Source organism: Schistosoma mansoni, chromosome 1 (assembly GCF_000237925.1).
Source record: "Schistosoma mansoni strain Puerto Rico chromosome 1, complete genome".
NCBI lineage: Eukaryota > Metazoa > Platyhelminthes > Trematoda > Strigeidida > Schistosomatidae > Schistosoma > Schistosoma mansoni.
This window is the reverse complement of record NC_031495.1, coordinates 15212949-15234708: the sequence shown is the minus strand read 5'-3', so window position 1 is coordinate 15234708 and position 21760 is coordinate 15212949. Positions and strand designations below refer to the sequence as shown.

At 33.8% G+C, this 21760-nt stretch overlaps 1 protein-coding gene across 3 annotated transcripts; it reads left to right on the top strand.

The window, feature by feature from the left end:
- Positions 1 to 492: 492 nt before the first annotated feature.
- Positions 493 to 20336, top strand: Smp_034940.1 (putative protein C10orf118 (CTCL tumor antigen HD-CL-01/L14-2); the record flags this gene model as incomplete). Of its 3 annotated transcripts, XM_018793404.1 has the most annotated exons (12): positions 493 to 606; positions 3822 to 4645; positions 5671 to 5859; positions 8040 to 8264; positions 10154 to 10258; positions 10866 to 10945; positions 12711 to 12789; positions 13826 to 13906; positions 14936 to 15379; positions 17275 to 17427; positions 18722 to 18817; positions 19851 to 20336. In XM_018793404.1, the coding sequence occupies 11 exons, from the start codon at positions 3830 to 3832 to the stop codon at positions 19911 to 19913; spliced, it is 2331 nt and encodes a 776-aa protein (XP_018647920.1). The 3 variants fall into 3 exon arrangements, with proteins under 3 accessions (XP_018647920.1, XP_018647921.1, XP_018647922.1); XM_018793405.1 differs by lacking the exon at positions 493 to 606 and having other exon boundaries at positions 3830 to 4645; positions 13802 to 13906; positions 19851 to 19913; XM_018793406.1 differs by lacking the exons at positions 493 to 606; positions 17275 to 17427; positions 18722 to 18817; positions 19851 to 20336 and having other exon boundaries at positions 3830 to 4645; positions 14936 to 15817.
- Positions 20337 to 21760: the final 1424 nt, after the last annotated feature.

The window sequence follows — 21760 nt, the reverse complement described above, 5'->3', positions numbered from 1 at the left end:
CTGAAAGATACCGCAGGTGTTTAGAGTTTGACATAGCTTTTACACCTAACACGTTTTCAGTAAAGGGATGCAGACCCAGTGACATCGGAATTTGAAATAAGGGAGTTCGAAGATATATTTGCAAACCTATCAATATATCGAGGTGCTTAACACAGCATACCCACTACTGATCTGGCACGTATGCATGACCAAGTACCTTTAACTACGGTGTGTGAGGTAAAACTAATGAGATCAACAACAATGTGGAAGATTAACAGAACTATTTATTCTGGGGATTTATTTACCTCTACAACATAAAGACACTTTTTTTATTACAAATCATGCTTACGAAAATGCAGATTGAGTGGTGTCGAATCTTCATAAAACGACTGTATGTAAGGCTCATTCTATAAATGTTTTCTGTTGTAGATAGGCTGAGGTGAAACAAATACTCAGATCAGTGTTTCTATTTGTTTAGTTACATCACGTTTCGCCCCATTCCAGGCGCGCAATGTAAACTTATCCGAACTTGTAATAGGCTGTCAACTTGTTGATTGGATTATCAGATTGCTTCAACCTCACACTTGTGTTACTTTTGATCGTTTTCAATTTCTTTATTTATCAAAAGTAAGTACTTTTTGGTGCTTCAGAGTCTTTCACATACTCTTTCCCTTCCAGATAAATTTGTCTGGAAGTAGGTGAGTTAACTTACTTTTCCTGTCACTCCCCGTGCACGTTAGGTATCTTTGTTCTAATATGAAAATTTGGTTTGGGATTTGGAGATATAATTCAGTGTTAGGAGTTGGAGTTGGGGTTTTATCATGAATCCGTAATGTCAGTTAACTGACACTAGCCAGAATCCTGTTTAAATGTAGGAATGATTTCTGCGCTTAAGTTCAAGACTTAGGAATGCAGTGAAACTTTTAAAAAATATAGGGGGCAGCAGCCAGTGCAATACTAAAATTTCGGTGTTCACCATACACAGAGTTTGACCTCTAAACTGTTTCCTACCATGAATTAGGAAATAATCTGATTTCGTTGCACGGAATATCAAAAAATGATTGCGAACGTGATACATTCTTTCCTTGCTATCATATCAGGAAAAGTGAGAAGACAGGCATATATAAAGGGCAAAGTCTAACGAAAGGTCAGTGGCATGCATGTTTCACACCAAGTCATCAATTCGTGGTGTCTGTTACCTGCTCCCTTAGTACTTTCTGGCTAGGCACAAACCGCTACACTCTTATTATCACTCAGTTAAAACTTCAGTTAGACCATCTGTACTTTTCAGCATTACTTATCATTCACTGTAGGGATCATTTATAGCGTAAAATTTATCTTTTGCGAGGGAAATATTTAACTCGTCCAGGTGCATTATTACTTAGCACATCCCTCAAAATATCAATTTCCATGTATATCTCATTCACTATGACAAAAGAGTGGCTAAATTAGCATTACTATGTTGTTCGAGAAATCCAGAGCCGTCCTCTTACATCGAGATACAAATAATAGGGAATCTACCTTTTCAAAACTTTTTATTCTAAATTCGGTAGGATTAAACTATACTGCCGAGCCAATCAGAAGCTTTCGCGGGTTTTCAAGGTCACGGCGCTAAGTTCGGCACCTGATGCTTACGTACGGTCGGTTTACAGCGGATTTTAGGGAAGACGTGATAATTTAGCGTCTACAATAGAAGTGATCATCAGATTTTGGCGCGAAATTCAATTATCCATTTGGATAAATAGAGTTTTGGCATTATAGCTGATGTCAGTTCGTGATGAAAACCCTAAGTATAATTCCTAGCCTTAATCATGAACTGTTAATCATAATTTGAATTCTTCACACAGGTTTATAACCCTCATTTGGTCCTAGTTATTATGTTGACACTCTCAATGTCACTCTAGCGTCGCTCAAAGATTGTCCATAACTTATAGTCTCACCCATAACCCTAAACCCTACACCTAAACCTTAACTCTAACCCTAACCCGTAAACCATACCAATATACTAACATTTGTGAAGCTATGTGGTCGGGGCTAAAAGAATTTTTGAGACCTTATCATGGTTTCAGAGGTCGACTACTATGGAGCCATATGGATGTGTTCCTGTACCGTATGCACTATGATTTTAGAACTTCTGAACCTATATCTGACCTTGAGAAGTTTTTGACCCATGTAAAAGAAGTGTTTCCACTTTAATTCTTTGGTTTTTACTGTATACTAACTGTCTTCTGATTGGCTAATATTTCTCAGGGTCATTTAAAATTCGTTCAAAGGTCGGCAGTATAGTTTAATGTTACCCTAAATTCTTTGTAGCAAAGTAATAATTTCTTTGGTTTTTACAGTTTCTAGTCACAGAAATATTGAAATGTAAGTGCCTCCCATCAAATTACCTTTTTTCCTAAATATTCGCATGTTGCTTCGTAGTATGTGTAATACTAGAGGGTTTTGGATTTTCATCATGATTGGCTTGTGAGTTTCACCAAAGGAATGGAAGTACTAACCACACATCCTCAACTATGTAGTCAAGAACTTACTATATAAATGCAAAACACGATAGGCCAGACAACTTTTTGACTTGTGCCATGCGATCTTTACGTTGTTTTTCTGACATCAAATCCGGCTTAATTCTGACCTTGTTAACATGTTAACCTGATCTGGTTAGTAATGAGAGAAAGCATGTGTTAGTCCTGGTGATGAGACCTAGCTTACACAACTTTAATTTAAATACACATGTGGTGAGTGCTATTGCCGTCTATTTAGCTGATAAGTTGCGCTTAATGGGGGACACCAAGTAGAATTTAACTAATAAATGGTTGTCGCCAGATTTGTGAACGTTTTCATCCAAAAAATTTTTATATTTTGCAAGACAATAAAAATAAGTATGTCAAGTACAAAACCATTAAATAATGAGAGAATTTCAGTCAGTTCACTTCAAGGCTCTTTGTATGATATGGGTAATATACTTATTTCAGTTACTTCGTCGTTGTATCGAGGCTTCAATGTTTCAGGGGTTTGTCAAAGTTTCTATAACTCGCTATCCGTCTTAATACAATGCTCTGGTTCTAAGCCAATAAACACTGGGATGTCATAAATGTTTTGGTATCCAGGCTTATGAACACTGCGTATTTCTTCTGTTACTATCTTCAGCACTTGCCTGTTATGAGTTCAGACGAATAATTACAGACACTTGGTGACATGATGTAAAAATATCCGCTCGTCTTCCATTAGACCCTGAGTTTTAATATTTCTTATACCCTTTATTCCGCGAATTCGTTTCCAAATCATGTTATATATCCCCAATCCTTTTTACTACCATCACATACCTGTCTTAATAATCTCAACCCGCTATGCTAATGTGTGAGAACTGGAGCCGTGGAAAATTTATTCCAGGTTCAATGTTACTTGTGCCTGGCCGACCTATCAGCTACTATGAGTTTCCTGTGCCTATAATATCATCTACATCACTATCAACACTGTATAATTCAACATTATTTGATATGTTTTTTGCCTTAATGATCGCTATGCTTAGTTATGTCCTTGCTTAAAATTGTCAAGAGTCAGACCGTCCTGCTAATTTGTCCAGATTCCTTTGAATTCCTGTCAGTGTGCATTTCTTTACCCGTTGCCCTTCTAACGATAAAGTTTAGTTGCTTGTTCTGGTAAATATTTAGACTAGCGTCCGTGAAATAATGACGAATTTTGATTGAGGGTTGTTTCCATTGCTTATACCGCTAATTGTTTGATAACCAGCAACTTAAATAATCACTTTATCTATGGAGTATTGTTTTACACATTGTCTGAATTATGCAAGTTGTTCAAATATCTTTGTTTTTGGTACTTAGAATTGAAAATGGAGTGGGATAGCGAAAGTGCACTACAGGGGTTTTTAATAACGATGATCGTCTGTATAGTATCCAGTGTGCTTTACTTTATGTTCAGGAATACTCTGTTCTCTCATCGTATTTCTGTCCATCAAGATTCAGAAAACTTAGCCCGCAGGAGAAAAAAAAATGACGCAAAAAAGTCGAAGAAAGTTAAAAAACGGAAAGTGGTTGATTCTCAACAAACTGAAGAAATAGAAACGGACAAAACTCAAACGTCAGACGACACAACTGGTGAGGAGGATGAACATCTATCAGACGTGCCTCTTGACGATTATTCATCAAGTAGCAGTGAGCAGTCAGTTGAAAGACCTATCCAGCCGGTGGTATATGAAGATAACTGTGGTAAGGAAGATTCAGAACTCATTGATACTTCTACTCCCATGATCGAACAATCTTATGTCGAAAGTCCCAGTTTAGAATTTTCACAAGCTACATTAAATAGAAATCAGAGTGAGGATTCAGATTCCATCGTTTCTCCAGGTTCTTCAAAACTTAGTCCAACCACAGATATTCTGTCTCCAGTAAATGATTCAAAAGCTCCTCTCACTAAGTCTAAAAAGTCAAAGCGTCGTTCAGGCAAGCGGTCAGTTAGATGTGCGGATTTGCCTAAAGCTATATTTGTTGAGCCTACTAACGTGGAACATTCTTCAAAATCATTAGAAATATCGAGAACCGACTGTGCTAAACCATATGAAATGGGTGGAAAACAGGAGTCATCAAGTGACTCTACATCAGCATTGGAGTTGCGCACGACAATCAAGGAATTAGAAGGACAATTAAAGGTGAGTCTTCGTGTCAAACGACATATAGTTTTTGGGTAATTGGCTCCCCATACTGCTAAAAATTAAAGATTAAGTATCAGGTAGTATGATTGGTCGAAATATGCATTTGTTAGATTTTGTTTGTCAGATACGACTCCCTTTTTATCTATTTCGAGAATATAATTAAATTGCAAATGTATGGATCAATTAAAATCATCAGACTGGTAACTAATGTTTCATACATTCACTGACTTGGACAAGGAGATATAATTTTTGGCGGCTTCTCTCTAAAATAATTTAAATCTTAACAAAACTGCGTTCTCATCGTCTGATTTATCAGGATCCGATCTACCGGCAGATTCATTTACTGATTCGTAATACACAGATGCCGCTCCCTTTTGAGTACCTATCTGGACTCTGATCATACCCTTGTTTGCGCTAATCTTACTTTGCTTTTCAATTTCCAACAAATTCATCGCCTGAAACGCATCAATGTCAGCAAATTTGTTGCAACTCCTGTTGCAACTAAATATCAAACCGAGCTAGGTTCAAGGTTAGCTACTAGCCCACCGAAAATTATAGATGAGTATTGATTTCAATTGCATGGCGAGTAAAGTCGCTTGCGGCTTCTCAAAACGTCCCGCTTATAAGCACTGGGTTTCTTCAGGCTCGTTACAACTGATTGAAGCCCGTCAGTCTACTCCGGGTGACCGTGAGTTTGACCACAAATGACGATTGTTACGTAAAGAAGTTGAGCAAAGCTTGCATAAGGACCGAGAAGCCTGTTGGTGGGAGCGTGCCAATGAGCTGGAAGCAGCAGTTGGATCTGGTAACTGCCGAAAGCTCTTTCAACTCATCCGACTGACTATTGAGTATAGGTTGTTATCAAAGTACCTATATTTCAAGCTTGAATCATTTGTAGCATGCATTATTTTTTCCCTAATTAGAAAGTTAACGTTTAAAAATAAAGTATCTACTTTTTTGCTCAGTTATGCATGTGATTATATTTTGTGAAGAATACCGAGATATTTTTATTTAACCAACAGATTAGTGAAACCAAGCTAGCTGAAACCTCCCAGTGGGCGAACTCCCTAGTTGAAGAAAACAAGCATTTTCGTACGAAAAAAGATGAATCTTCTCTAAGTTTACATGTGCTGCAAATGCAATATAATGAACTCTTAAGAACGAATAAAACACTCGAACACCAGAAGAACTTGCTGAATGCAAAGTTAAAAGTAAGTACTTCAATATATCCGAGGGGATAAAACTGTTTCAGTATATTCGTGTTATTTTAGGGCAATCATGAAGATATACTACATCCTTCTTGTTAATATTTCAGATAAATAGACTAGACAGCTCCATAGTTATTCTCGTTTTGCTGGGCTCAATATTCTAAGCTTTGATTGCCTTAAGTACATATATAATTTTGGTCTTATTCAACAAGCAATAATCTGTTGTTCGTTTATGTGCCAGCTGTCGTAAACAAGTTTTTACAGACAGGTCTTTGTCTCAGAAACGTTGAATTCCCTACGTAATCGTTAACAAAACGAAATCTAAACACCGGTAAATATCTTAGAATTTTTAACGTTCATATTAACTATCAGATAAATAGCACCAATATAAAGTTAATATTCACCAACTCTATGAATATCCAGAAACTTTTACATTGTCTTCTTTATTTACAAAAATTTTCGTTTTGCGAAATTTCCGAGTTGATTAATTTTTTTTCGACAATCTTGGGTAAATCCTTTACTTCTTCACTGTTTCATCCAATGTAAACTCCGTTGTTCAGGTATTTCTTTGCTGGTACCCTGCTTTTTAGTATTGATTCACATGAAAGACAACCTCAAAGCAAAATATTATTTCAACATTCAACAAAACTTCAACTACCAAATTTTTTTTTGATACTCATTTATTTGTATTGCTTTGTGGGAGAGAGAGTCTTGATCAATGACTTACATGAATTTCGAAATACAATAGAAATTATAATCATCTATATCACCTGATTGTAGCGGACTGACTGACTTTACGAATACCAGAATAAAAATTTAAAATTTTTAGATCAGTTAATTTTTGAGATTTAGCTGCTAATTTAGGGTTTAGCGGTTCTTATCAACTTCATTTCATATGAGTTATAAATTTTTAATGAATAATATATTTATTCTTACAAACTCGGTCATAAATCCCGCTCAAAACTAAACACTTGTAATGGGTAACTATTTAAGAAACCTTAATGCTTAGATATTGTTTTATCATTATTTTTATTTACAAATGTTTTAATATTGATTCAGAATCCATTCTCATTATGGGTTCACAACAAAGTTGTACTGTTATGATTTTATGAATATTTTATCAATGTAAGTCAATTTCACAATTAAGTAAACGGAATATACCCACCGAAACATAAAATAAAAATTGGTTCAGCAAAGAGTTCTCTTTTTAGTCAATTCATTTTCAATGCTGTACATTCGCAAATGTATACTTACTTTTTAAAAACGTAATGGTGACAATAATAGTCATAATAAAATTTTGCTAAACATGGTGACAGTGAGGTAAAATAAACAAAGACATAAAAACGTTTTTTATCAAGAAAACTAATAACAATTTTGTTGTTGAGGTCTTGAGTATTCATCATGAAGGTAAATAAAAAAATTATGACTGGAAAGAGAAGACTCAGAGTGACAAGATAAAGGAACTGTAATCAGTAGGATCTCGGAAACACAAATAAATTAGTTGGGAGTAAAAAGTCGATAGAGAAGAGAGTAGAAGGGAAGAAGATGGATGTGAAAGAGGAAAAAATTGCGAGAGATTATGATCATGGTAAAAGTAGAGGCAATACAAGTCTCTTTTGTTCACGTAGTTCTGGTTATTGCAAATGTATAACAAATGCTTCAGGAATCATAAGAAGATAAAAGCAAACTGTTTTTGGCAGCTTTCTACTTGCCTTGTAGATGACTTTGAGCACAGTCCGTTTTGATCGAGTGACCTGTGTCCACAAGGTGATCAATTATAGAGCTCCTTATTGAACTATTTGCGCCTCCTTTCAGCCATCATTGAACGACCTCTATACCAGGTTCCACATGAACAAGTAAATTGATAAATGCACATGGAATTGGTCAAATATGATAATTTGTCCTTTAGGTTATTGCTGAACATTGATCGGCTGGAGAACGCTAGTCGCAAGGTTGCTGCAAAGAACGTTCTGTTGAGAAAATCGAAGATCCTCTTGAGAATGGCTGTAGGTATATCACCTTTAAAATTGACGTTCATATAAAGTTTTCTTTGGTACGGAAGCTATTTGTGCTTTAGGATGTTTGAGTTTGATGTTCTTTTCAATAAATAACGATGGATACTCGTTTTCGATAAGTATTTTCACAATTTTCAGTTGCTGATTTTAAATACACTTTTTCCCTAGAATACTGAAACTGAAAACTGTGATCTGCAAAAACGTTTAGATCAGACAAATGCAGATACTTTAAAAATAAAAAAGGAGGCTGAATTGGAATTGTCTAATTTGCGAGAACAGTTAGCAAAACATGAGACTCAATTAACTGCAATGGCTAAGGCTATGGCTACTTCTACTCCATCGATTCCCACTGGTCCTATACCAGAACTTATTCGTGCTCAGGAATTAGCGCAAGTAAGGTTATTTTTTCCTAATCCTTATAACATTTACTAACAATATAATTTTCTACCATACATAAATATGTATGTATTTGTACTTTAATTTTTATCGGTTGATGTAAATCCGGATTATAAAATTAATTGGTGAAAATTCCTTTAGGTAAATCGCCCATTTTCCTTCTAAAACTATGTATCATAGGCTTTAGGGAGTTTATACCGCTTTTAGTACAAATCTTCATTCAAAATCTACGGTAAATATTACATTTAACTATGGACATCAATTATGCTTGATATATATATATATTCACCAGCGAATGTTGATGTATGTGCATAATTAATGTTCTCTGCAGGATATTCACTTTACTCATTCACAGATGTTTTCTCGTAAACTGTACTTAATTTGACTATTCAAGTTTCGAGCGATTTATGATCACAAAAACTTCAAGTACCTTTCCAGTACGGTCATCTGTATCTTTATATAATAAACAGGCTTCTTTTATATTTACTTATACATTTTTTTATTTGGAGTTGTCAGTAGTTCTGACAGTGTTTCAGGATACATAGTACTTCATCTACTAAAAATTGTTGTTAGGAGGTATTATAGTACCATAGGTTAGGAAAAGTTTACAATTCATATTAAGGATTATCGATTATCTACTTTTTGATGGAGTTTTGTTCTCTGAACTGGATGGTTTGGTCGTGGAGCTTTCGTCGTCCTTCTGAACGACATCACTTCTACCCGAAGTTTGTGCTGATGATGTCGCTGGACGACCAAACCATTCAGCTCAGAGAACAAAATTATCTACTTTTCTTAATCGACCAGAAGTTTTCCCCACTTTCAAATTACGAAATCACATCGAAAGAAATCCATCTTTTTAGAAAGTGCGTGGCTTTGAAACTTTTGAAAAAACGTTCTTTTAATAGTAATTCATCATGTCAATCACTTCACATGTTTAAAAAGCCACACATCTTAAAACTATTGAAAATAATTTCCTCATTTAGTTACTGCCTACATTGTTTAATTCAATCCCGCCATAGTAGAAAGAGAGTAGATGAAACATCATGGTAATTATTTTCAAGCGCGGAATTGTGCAGTTTCTAGTTGTTTATCTTACTCAACTCAGTAGGTAAGATATATGCCTCTTCGTTGTATTTCACATGTTACTAATGATTATTTAGTCCTTGGATACCATAACATTCATCTGCATGATTGAAAATAATGAAAAAATATTAATCCAATAAACAAATAGCAATTAAAACAAAGCTTAAGTTGACAGGAAGTATTTTATCACTTAAACATTCATTAAATTTCCTTATAAACCTTTATCGTATTTATTATATCCGTGTCACCTTATTACTTGTACTTGAAAAAGAGAAACCACTTCAATCCCTATGACGCGAAGTAAGAACACAAAATATTGGTACAAGTGAGGATTTCACTCCAAAACCACGATGACACTAGTCGAAAATATACTTATTTATACACCCATCTCTTGATTATCAATTAAGAAAAAGTCACATGTATGAAAGATGTCCAGAACTCTAACAAATTCGTATACTCCATATGATACTGAACTTAGTTCATGTTAATTTAATACAACTAAACACCACAATGAAAATAAAACAAATATTATTCTGTGAAGCTATCACACTGAATTAAAAAAGGAAAGTAATATTCAGCAACGATCATACTGAATTAAGGAAAAAAAATGTGATCTCACCTTTCTACACCGTCATATCAATATGGTTTTTTTTGTGTATGGAGTTACAATTTTTTTACAAATGGCAATAGTAAGTAGGACATTAGGTTGAAAAATAAATTTCTTTGATGTTGAAAAGTCATATCAAATTTATCTTTTAAAAGTAATTATATACTTTCACATCGTAATTCTTTCAATTTCAAAGGCTATGTCCAATGACAACTGCTTGTTAAAATCACGTATTGAACAATTGGATTCAGAATTAACCCAATTGCGCCAAACAAACATGAGGCAACAACAAGATTTACAGGTAATTTCAGATTGATTTATGCAACATTGAAAATAATTGTATTCATATGATAACTATCTTGTTTCCCATAACAACGAGATCAATTTTGATGAAAAAATCAGAACACACTGAACATTAAGAATATGATCCAAGAAGGTAAAATGAAAAGGAATATTTGAAGGAATGTTGGGATCCAAGACTTAGAGTGAATATATTTATGCCATCGTGATTGATTCTGAGCCATTTCGCTCAACCTGTCCTACCACCAATCGCTATCACTTGGACCTCAATCAGGTAGTCTACATGTCCTTACGCTACCCAGAACCATAACCAATGACTTCATGGACTGTATTGCGTTTTGGTTTGGCTTTCCCTCAGTTGATCAACACTTAATACATTACGAACCAAGTCACTGTCTTTGCCTAATATCCTATGCCTAACCTCAACGCTGCTTACTCGACCGTTCCACAATACTCAAGCAGTGCTTCGAAGACATATATGATGGAAGGCCTAAAGCTTACGTATATCTACTATTTCTAAAAAAATTATATTATTGTATTTTGTTTTTCACACTACCGTTATTCTTAAAATGCAAACTAATTTCCCTTCCCTCAATGCTTATATAAAGGTTTTCCGGGCTGAAAACCATAAATTACATACAGAAAAAGAAACAGCTCTGGAAGAATTACGTATTAAACGACAAGCAGAGTAAGTTACTTTCCAGTTTTCATTGATTACTACTGTCTTTTATCACTATTTTTTTCATTTTCTCTACACAAAGTGCATGCTTCAATAAAGTCTTAACTATCACTTTCGTATATATTGACTGTTTGAATCACCTTCATAGTTTGTTTTGCTTTGGTAACTAGACAAAATAAAGAATTTCAATAAAAAAGTCACATTTATGAATCTCTACAACAAATATTATCTAGTATTAAAAATAATATATGTGAAGCCCCAATGAGTAGAAACTAGATTTCTGACATTTCTTGACTTGTTGTACGCCACTTCTGAGAATAAAAATAAATAACAAATTAAATTAACACGTCTAAATAGTACTAAGGACACAAAACAGAATATTTTAGTACAATCCAAATTAAAGTCGTTCTGATTATGTTAACATTATCACATCGTTTCGGTCAAGATTATTTTTATTGTATGAAACCTAGCTGTACACAATTATGTGCGTGTGTGTGAATGTAGATGAAAAGTGTAGTGATTGTAGTGTGAAAGAGATTCCAGTTCTCAATTTTTTTAATGAAAAAGAAATCCATTGTTTAAACTCTTCAGAATTCAGGCAAATCAGGATCTATAGAAAAAAACTAATGAAAATAAAAAAAAAACAGTTACTGCCAAAGTTGATTCTGATGCCTTAAGGATGGTTCATAATATCTCAGACAGAACTCTCAATAAATACGAAACCACTCTCAGGAAAAGGATTAAACTTCAAATTACACAGAAAACCACTTAACACACTAGTAACTATCCCCCCCCCAACCTCTACTCGAACAAGACGACGTATGATCACATACTTCAGAAATCACCTCACATTTTGACAAGACAGAAACGCCTCCCACCTAACATCTCAAAAGAGAAAATGCAAGCTCTACGGCCCATCAAATATCTAGGATAAAATCGCCAATCAGAATATGGACTTCTATGACCCTGTCCCTGTGTTAAACCAATGATACATCAGCTAGCACTAGCAGCCTTGAGTCAGTATAGTGTAGTGAACGGAGAGGTCAAGTGAGGAAGACTAATTGGTTGTTTAGTGCAAAATTATAGTGTATTCGTAAATTATGAAAACCATACATTAAATACACTTGGTATCGTTGGCTTGTATCTTCCCATTGTTGTATAGGACTGCAATTGATCAGTCTCTTATTGACATATATGCATCCTGTACGTATTGCCTCGGTATTGTCTTAATTCACAGTATGCGCATATGCCAATAGGAGACTGATCAATTGCAGTCCTAAACATCAATGGGAAGATTCAAGTAAAACAATACCAAGTAAATTTAAACTTCACCGCGTTGCGCAAGCAAGTGGCTATCAGGACTCAGTAGCTAAATGGATAACGCGATGGTGTTTGAAGCGAACGGTACTGCGTTCGAGTCCCAGAATGGACATCAACTCTGAGATGCAGGTACGTCCAGTTGGCGAGTCCCAAGTAGGACGAAACGCGCATCCTGGATTTCACTACTAGCCACTATCCATCTTTGCATACATTAAATACTTCATGTTCCCATATTCCATCAATTGTTTCTTACAAAATTCATCATTCCCTCATTCCTGTTGTTATTGCAATTATTTTGTGTTTACATTCTTGTTGTTCTCAATTCGATCTTCTCAACATTTGCTGCCATGCAGTCCACTTCTGATTGGTGTTACATACTACTTATGTCTGTCAACATAAGTAGCATGCACCACATTAGTTCCAATGATCCAACTTGTTTTTTTTATTACCACAGACAAGTAGAAAATGATACTGTACATATGGAGTTAAAACGTCGGTGTCATGAACTAGAACTAGAAAAACAGAAAAATCAGGTCAGTTTATTTATTATTATCTCTAAAGTTATTATTTAAATTGTGATTGTGTTGATTTTACTTTCTTGCAATGATATTACAAGAAAAATGTGTAAGGTGGACAGTTTCACATTCACTAAACTATTTGTAATTGTTGAGACTGTTAAGTGAGAAAGAATAAAACTTAAATAAAATAAGAGAACTGAAGTTGAACATTTCTATTTTTTTCTATTTAGTGTCATGATGATCAACTAAACAGTGTTTTGTGACAAGTAAATGAGGCTATGTTGCTTTGTTTTCTCTCAGTATCCAATACAAAGCTTGACACACTACAAACACTTTTTAATATTATCCAGAGATATTTTGAACAACCGTTGTTTCATTAGCGTAATTACTGGTTTTGGCACCCTGGTAGTATCACAGCCCTCACACAAATCAAACGAGATTTGTGTGGCGCATATATATCCGGTGCTCCTTTGTACCAATATTCATGTGTTTAAATAAATAAATAAATAATTACTGGAAAATCTATCAAATATGATCTGAATAACCACATGATAAAAAAGAAGAAAATAAGCAACACACTTGAAATATGATTTATTTACGGTTGGAGAAATATTCTTTTGTTGTTGAGCTTATTTTCGAATGCATGCCGCAACTTACCTATACAATCTAATTCATAGTTAGATCAGTTTTGTAAACACCTTTTATAACAGTGAGATTTAGTAATACCAATTTGTTTAACTCAAATTAAAGACTTTTTTTGACTTTTAAGAAACATTATTGTTGGATATAAAGGACATTGTGCTTAAGAGATCTGTACTTTTCAACTTATAATTAAACATACAGATTCAAAGCCAGTCATGCGTTGTTATTTACAAAATATATGATATATGGTCAGAAATTTCATCGTTTACTGATAATAAGAATAATAAAACATAAACAAATATTGCGGACACTTATTGATGAAATTATTGTTTTCAACACAAGAAATTTCACTTAATTCACATATTTTAAAAAAATTATATTATAGGAGTTGTCTATTTCTCTTTCTGAGGTAAGAGCTGAACTATCACGAAGTTTACAAAAAGAAAAACGTCAATCTGAAATTATTAGTAGTCTTGAATATCAGTTTGCTGTAAGTGAGTCTTTCATTAGTAATTTTTAATTCTGTCTCCTTAACATATATTCTTTTCTTTACAGAAAAGGATTATTTGGTATATCATTACGTTTAGCATGTTTGAGTAATCTTTAACTATAAATACATCACATGTCACACTTGAAAAGTAAATCAATCATAAGATAATGATATAAAAATGAGTTGAAAATAATAATTACTAGTTCTGTTGTCAAATACCGGACAGTAAAATACTAATGATTAGACAAAAGTCCTTTTAAGTGATCAGTAAAATAATAACATTATATGTGTTATTTTCAAAACTGTAAATTATCCTGTTAAAGACATCAAACACTAGCGACTATCGTAACCAATGGTTGGAAACTCTGTGTGACATGGCTCAGAATCGGTCACAATGGCTCAGGTGTATACACTCTTTATCTTCCCTTAAACCTTGAGATTGAAACTGCTTAATATGGCTTTCTTCCTGTACAACCTTTCTTTTATATATTAACACCCACTAAATTAACTACTTTTATGAATCCGGTGTTCATCTTGTTGTGTTAACGAGGTATGGCAAGTTGGACCGATGCATATATGTGCCTGGTCCTACGTTGTAGCTGGCTGACTGACTGACACTTTTAGATTTGTAAAAAAAAATGTATAGATAAATAAAAAAAATATTCACGTATGTACGCATGAGTTTAAACATTCTTTGTCTTTGTGACACAAAATAGTATAACTCATCTCAACTTATCTAGTAATTTAAATAGATTTTGGGCTATAGGTGTAGACTATTTCCATAACTGATTAGGAATTCTATCACTCATTCGTAAAATATAGCTTTTTAGTTTTCTGCTTTGGTACAGTTGGACTATTCAAACAGTACGAGCTTGTCATTATAATAAATGAATAACCCCAAAAATCATATCATCTACCTCAGTATTACTCACATTAACAATTGTTAACTTTCGTTAGACTCGAAACAATTTTACTCTACCTGAATACATTTCTATTTACCTCAGTGTTTTTATATCCTTGTCTAATTAGGAATTGAATGTACAAAAACAATGCCTACTTGATAATGCTAATCAATCGAAAATAGCTTATGAAACAGCATCTAGTGAATTAAGAGCACAAGTGGCAAATTTATCCAATGATTTAATGCGTATTACTAATGAATTAAATAATAGTGAACAAAAAGTTTATGAATTAACATACCAGCTAGAATCTACAGCAAAATCATCCAGTAATAATAGTGATTTAAATGGTGAACCAATCATAATTAATATTAAATCAGACGAAATATGTATTAATAAACAAGATGAACAACATAAAAATGAATTATTACATAATAATAGTAATGATAATATATATGAAGATTTACGTAATCGATTATCCGAAGTTGAAAATAATCTCAATGCCGCTGAAAAAGAACGTGCCACATTTTACAATCTTTATCGATCTGCATTAAATGAAGTGGATCATTACAAGGTAACAAACTTCAAGTTCCATAGTTTCTTTTATTTTACATAATATTCATAGAATGATGAGGTAATCTACATGCTAAATATAAACAAAAGACATCGAATCATTGAGTGCACTAGAAAATTTCTCACCCCGGCTGAGTGGTCTAAAGGTTAAGTGTTTACTCGCGAGACAGACGGTCCTGTGTTCGAGTCCCCTGTGTGGGGTCATGGATGTGCACTGCTGAAGAGTCTCGTGCTAGGAAGAAACAGCCTCCCAGTGCTTCCAGGTTTTCAATGGTAGTCTTAGATCAGTCCATAATTTTAATGAAATTCAACAATCTCCACAACCTCATACTGACAAGTAAAATAAATTACTTCGCTTGAGTAATTCTTTTCAAGGTTCGTTGATCGAACAATGAAAAGTATTTTATCAAACATTTTGTAAATTGTTACTTATTCAACCATGTTTATATGTTGATTATGTTTCTTACTGTGATTACAAGTCATATGTTTACATGCGTATTATATTTGAATTAGAGTATACACGACAATTAAGTGGATAGATTCATCTTAGTCATTATGTATGTTGCTTATCTGTGTCCGTGAAAGTAGCTGGAGCTGCACCAGCGCTGATTTGTTTTTGATGTACTATTGTGGTGTGGGTTGCTTATATCCACATAAGTAATATGTGACGATGTTCAGTCATAGAATGTGTAAGGATGGCTCGTTGGTAAACTGTAGGAAGCCTCCAAGAAGCCCAGAAAGAGCCGAAGACATTCCATTCAATCACGGCTAGGGGAATATTCTAGAATGTTGACGTGTAGCTTCCGCATCGGATGGCTAAGAATGACCCCCTATGTGCCTATTGGTTGACCGAAATGATGATTTACATTCAGCCAATAACTATAAATACATGAGATTTCTGTACTCTATTTTGACGCTGTTTTGGGGAATAAAATTTCCTACTTGCTAGTCTTCTGTCTTCTCTCTTGCGACGTTGCGGGTCCTATCGTTCAAGTAGTCTAGTAGTACGCAGCATAGTAAGAAACAAAGCTCTATATATAACAGAATGTATTTCAGTAGAAGATCAATAAGAACAGAAACGAAACGAAATTGGTATGAAAATGAATGAACAATGAAATCTGAGGCAATAGACTGATATTTCCAAAGGGAACAGTCAAGTTTGAGACGATGAACTGTTATTTTGCAAATTAACTGTTTACTGTATGGTTGTCAGATTTAAGTGAGATAGTCTGTAATTTTGTGCTCAAATAAATTCTATTATCCCCACTCGTCTTCTTGTTCACTACAGTTCACTGCAAACTATCAATCAATTGTCTCAATCTTGACCGTTCCTTCTGCAAATATTAGTCCGTCGTCTTTGATTATTGTTGTTCACGCATTTTCATACCAATTGCGTTTCGTTCCCGTTCTTTCGTTATCGATATTCTACTGGAATACATTCAATACCTGACCATCGTTATATACTACTTATGTGGATATAAGTAGCCCACACCACAGGACTACCCGGTTGTCCCAATTGAAGTAGATGGAGCGGGGTTCAAGTCAATGACTTTGTCAAACGCTCTAACCATTGAGCCACCTCTCTACTAAAATCCACATATTCTCATCGTGGATTGAGATTAAAGTGGTGGGGGCGCCTAGGATTTAACTCAGGATCTCCAGTATACGAAGCAAGCAGTCTATCACTCTAGTCTCTAACTAGATCAATATTTCAGTTAGTTGTATTTTGTTCTTTACTAAAACAGCTTCCCAAATTGGTGGTCTATATAATGTATACAAACTAAAATATATCTTGAATTTCTCATTATTAGCAACTTTCGAATTTAAGAATTCTTGACATAGGATATGTGTCTTTTCTTCATTCGTAACTTGTTTCATATTCTTATTGACTTTTAGTCAACTTTAATACAAACTGAAGAAGTTTTAGCGAAACTAGAAGAATCTGTTAAACAGACAGAAAGTAAATGGCGTCAACTTTTATCAGAAAGTGAATTTGAACAGATCCAACTTCGTAAACAATTGTCAGAATCTCAATCAATGTTGAAAGATGTAAGTTAAATCCAGTCAATTGTTTACACTGAAACAAAATATTCTGTACATTTCTAAATATTTCTCGTTTTATGTTCCCTCCGTCTATTTATGCACCCGTATTAAATACTCAAGGGTCTCCTACAGCAGTTATTGTAACTGGTTTTTATGGAACCCTTAACAGTCTATCTAACTCATTTACCTCAACCAGCTTTTTCAACTATCTGTGTTGGCGAATAAACCTCTTTCCACAACCTATCTGAACCCTACACTGTTTACTTTTTAATATAATTACGTTTCATCAGTCAGAATACTATTCCCACATGAAACTGAGAAAGAGCAATTTCGTTGACATCATTCATGATAAGCACCTTGCAAATACGATTTTAATAATAAAATTAGTTGTTTCAGCTTTGATGAAAATGCTCACTCATCTAATCTGATTACTAAATAGAGTTATCCTCCAACTGCTCTCAACGTATTTACATATGTTTTTGTTAACTTCCTCCAATTGTATCACAATATGTTCGTCTGCTTACTAAAATGTGAGTAAACTGTCCTGAAATTCGCTACATGTTAATTTATGGCTGTGAAACATAGTATACTAAATTTAAAGATTCACTTCGATTGTCAGTATTCGATCATAGATTTCTTCGAAGCAATATAGGGACGTGGTAGAGTAATGAGAATTAGTCGTTGAGGTCCTTTTAGAGATAGTTAATTGATCAATGAGGCTGTAAACCTTCACACAATAAGGTGGATGGTACTTGTGTTATGCGTGCTCAACCATCTCCAACCCTAGTTTTTTAATATTAATTAACAATCATATTATTCGTCCTAAATATATTTCCTGGTTGTTGGTTTAAATAGGCTAATATATCCTGTAAACCATGGCATAAAATAATGATCTATGCTATCCTTATATTTACTGATGTAATCCAACCGATAAACATAAATAAGTAAATAAACAGTTCCTGCAATAAAAGACCATAACATTGTATTATTTTGCTGTTGAAAAAAAGAGAGTTACCACACTCTGATAAGAAATTTAACGTACAGCTAAAAGCAAAAGTATCGTACTATTAAACAGAATAACAAATAACACTCAAACCGCTAATCTAAAAATAATAATAAATTTAATCCCAATAAATTCCTTCACTACTTATGACAGATTATCTAAATCCTATCATAATAGTGACAACCATTTACTTCACGCTCACCATTCAGCATATACGTACCTGATTCAACGTTGTAGCTGACTGACTGATATATAAGTTATCCATTTTCTTGTTGTTTCTGTTATTTTAATAAATAGATTACAGGAAAACTGAACCAAGCCGATAAAGAAGTACCTACACTAAAAAATTCTAATGTTGGAAAAAGGCAAAAGAAGTCGAAAGCACGTAAACCAGTAAGTTCATCATCATCGTAGTCGTAGTAGTAGTACATTTTATTTTTATCCCAACATGTGGTACACAAAATCAGTATATTTTAGACCATTTTGAAACTCAATTTTACTCTGTATCAATGGTTCTAGTTAAAAATAATAAATGGTATGACTCGATTATCAGTCCTAACTGTTGGCTAACTTTGTACTATAGAACTGCCTGTTATCATATTATCACTACTATCAACTCATCACTATACATAGATCCGTGTACTTTACTGTAAACCACACTCTAAATGTAAAGGTTATTGATATAGACTATTCGGTTTCCAAAACCAATATAGGGAAACGGGGTTCGAACCTGTGACTTAGTGACCAGAATTTCGAACAAAACCATGAAGCCACCATTCTACCTGAATCGAAATAATTCTGAAACTGTAAGGGGTCTTTTTAGTTTTATAACGCAAAATAATAATATGATTACTGACTGTTACTTTTATTATTATTATTATTATTATTATTATTATTATTATTAACCCAGAAATAAACCTTTGTGGCCACTTTTGCAAATTCATTACTATTTTTGCCCTCATAATTTATTAACGTATCATAGTCCATTAACTGACGAATTCTGTACTGTTTAACTTATTAATCTCCACATTTATTTGTGAATAAACTTAAATTTCTATTAAAATAGGAAAGTTCATCTAATTACTAAGGTCTTGTAAGAGTAGCGAATGAGTGTACAATTCTTATGGAACATCTCAATGATAAAGATTTGCTTAGAGTAATTAGCAAACGCTTCATTAATTTTGCTCAATTTACACTTGTTCTGTGCTTAGCGGTTAAGACGCCTGACTTGCAGCCACTAATGGAGTAATTTGAACATCACTCCACCTACTTCTTTTTTGAGAAACCGATTAGTCTAACTACTTCTCACACTTAAATTGTGGTTCATTCCCAAGTACCTGATAAATAAGTCAATCGACTCACTTGTTTTTTTTGTTCTATCCTTCTCGATCTCACTTCCCTATTTCGTCCCTATTTTCTTTTCTAGACAGATTCAGTAGCTGGATTGAATACAGAAAAAACTTCAGAGAATATTCAGCCTACCGAATAGAGAATATATATATTAACGATAAAAAGCATTACTAATAACTAGTTGAGCATGTCAAACTCCATGATTTCATTACATTTACGCATTTGCATACTTTCTGTTATTATATTAATATTATCCGTATCGATTCATTCTGCATATACTTATATCGATATGCTTGAATGCGGTTGTGTGTTCATGTAGCTCTTTGTATTGTTTCGCTTTTTTGCTCCCTTTCTTACTTACTATTTTGAACACTTTATTTTTGTTTTCTCTATCTCTCGCGTCACTTTCATGTGTTATCGAACTCTATCAGGTCAGTATTACTTATTCTAGCGTCTTGTTTTCATGAATAAAATCATTGCACAAAAATACATTGTTTTGTGCTTATTTGTATGTTAAATAATTCATTGAAAATCTTGTCAAATAATCCAAGTATTTCTGTGCAGAAGTGAATTCTTAGTGTTGGTTACTGTGTGTATTGGTTCAGCACCAACAATTTGTTTCCTTTAGAGGAGAATCAGTATTGTTATGTCGTATATCCCGTCAATTGTCTCATGATAAGATCGCTAATCAAAACACTAACTTATACAACATTAACCGTGTGCCAAACCGATGACGCGTTGACCAGCAAGAGCAGCCTTGAGTCAACTCTGGGTCTTTATTAGTTCTTCTCGCCTAGCCCTACCCGTTGAGTTCAGAACACAATCTCAGCTTCCACTGTATGAATCATGTATTTCAGAAATACGCAGTTTATATTTAAGCGAACCAGACCACATCACACCACAAAGTAGAAAATAAAAATTATACAAGATCAAACCGAAAGTGGCTGTGAGTATGGGAGACTGTAACCAATAAATCGGAAGTAAGTTAATAATGGTAAATCGTATCACAATAGCCAACAGGACAAACGAAAGGAACACGATATATATATATATATATATATATATATATATAATCTAGTAGGAATATATGTAATGATAGTCCATTTATTATTCCTAGCAGTTATACGTCATTTATTCTTCGTTTAGGATATATCAGGTTTCCTATCGATCTGTGAAAGATGAATGAAGCAAATGTCCAGTGGTTTCCTAACTCATATCATATACCTACTTCTAATTATAAATAGAATATTTAAAAAGAATCGGGGAACATATTCAGAAGAGACAGACGCGGAAATCATTCTATTCAAGCTAATTTTTGTGCATCACATTGCCGTACCAAATTTTAATGTATCTTTTAAAATTAAGTATTAAAGTAAGGAAAATAGAAACACTTGGTTTCAAAATAGGTTACTACCTTTTTGTTTTGACCATCTTTTTGTAATAGAAGTATAATGTTTATAAGTGTAAAAATAGGATTTCATAATATGAACTATTTATGATTTTCACCGTTATCACCCTTTTCTACTTTCCATCATTCTCATGTGGTTTACATGTGATCAGATTTTCTGTCATTTCAAAAACTAGTGTCACGTTTCACAAAGGTTATTTCTAATTTCTTTTTTTTAACCTTATAACGTTATACCTGTAAACTGTTAAAACAAGAATTGAATATTTACTGAAATCTCTGAATAGTTTCACTTACTTGTCCTTCTATTAAAAAGAAAACTTTAAGTAAATTCATTATGTCACAATGTTTAAACTATAAATCAATGTATGTAATAATAATAACTGTACAATTTTTTTAGATCACCAAGAAGAATAAATGTGGGATAGGAAATTTCCGTTAGGTTCTTACTATGTGCGAAGAAAAGGTGTAGAAGTACTATAGGAGTATTAGATCCAAAGTACCCTGTATATCTATGTGAGATATGATTTATAAATTTCCACATACGGTTGTCAATCAATAGGTTTCATATCTAAACCCCA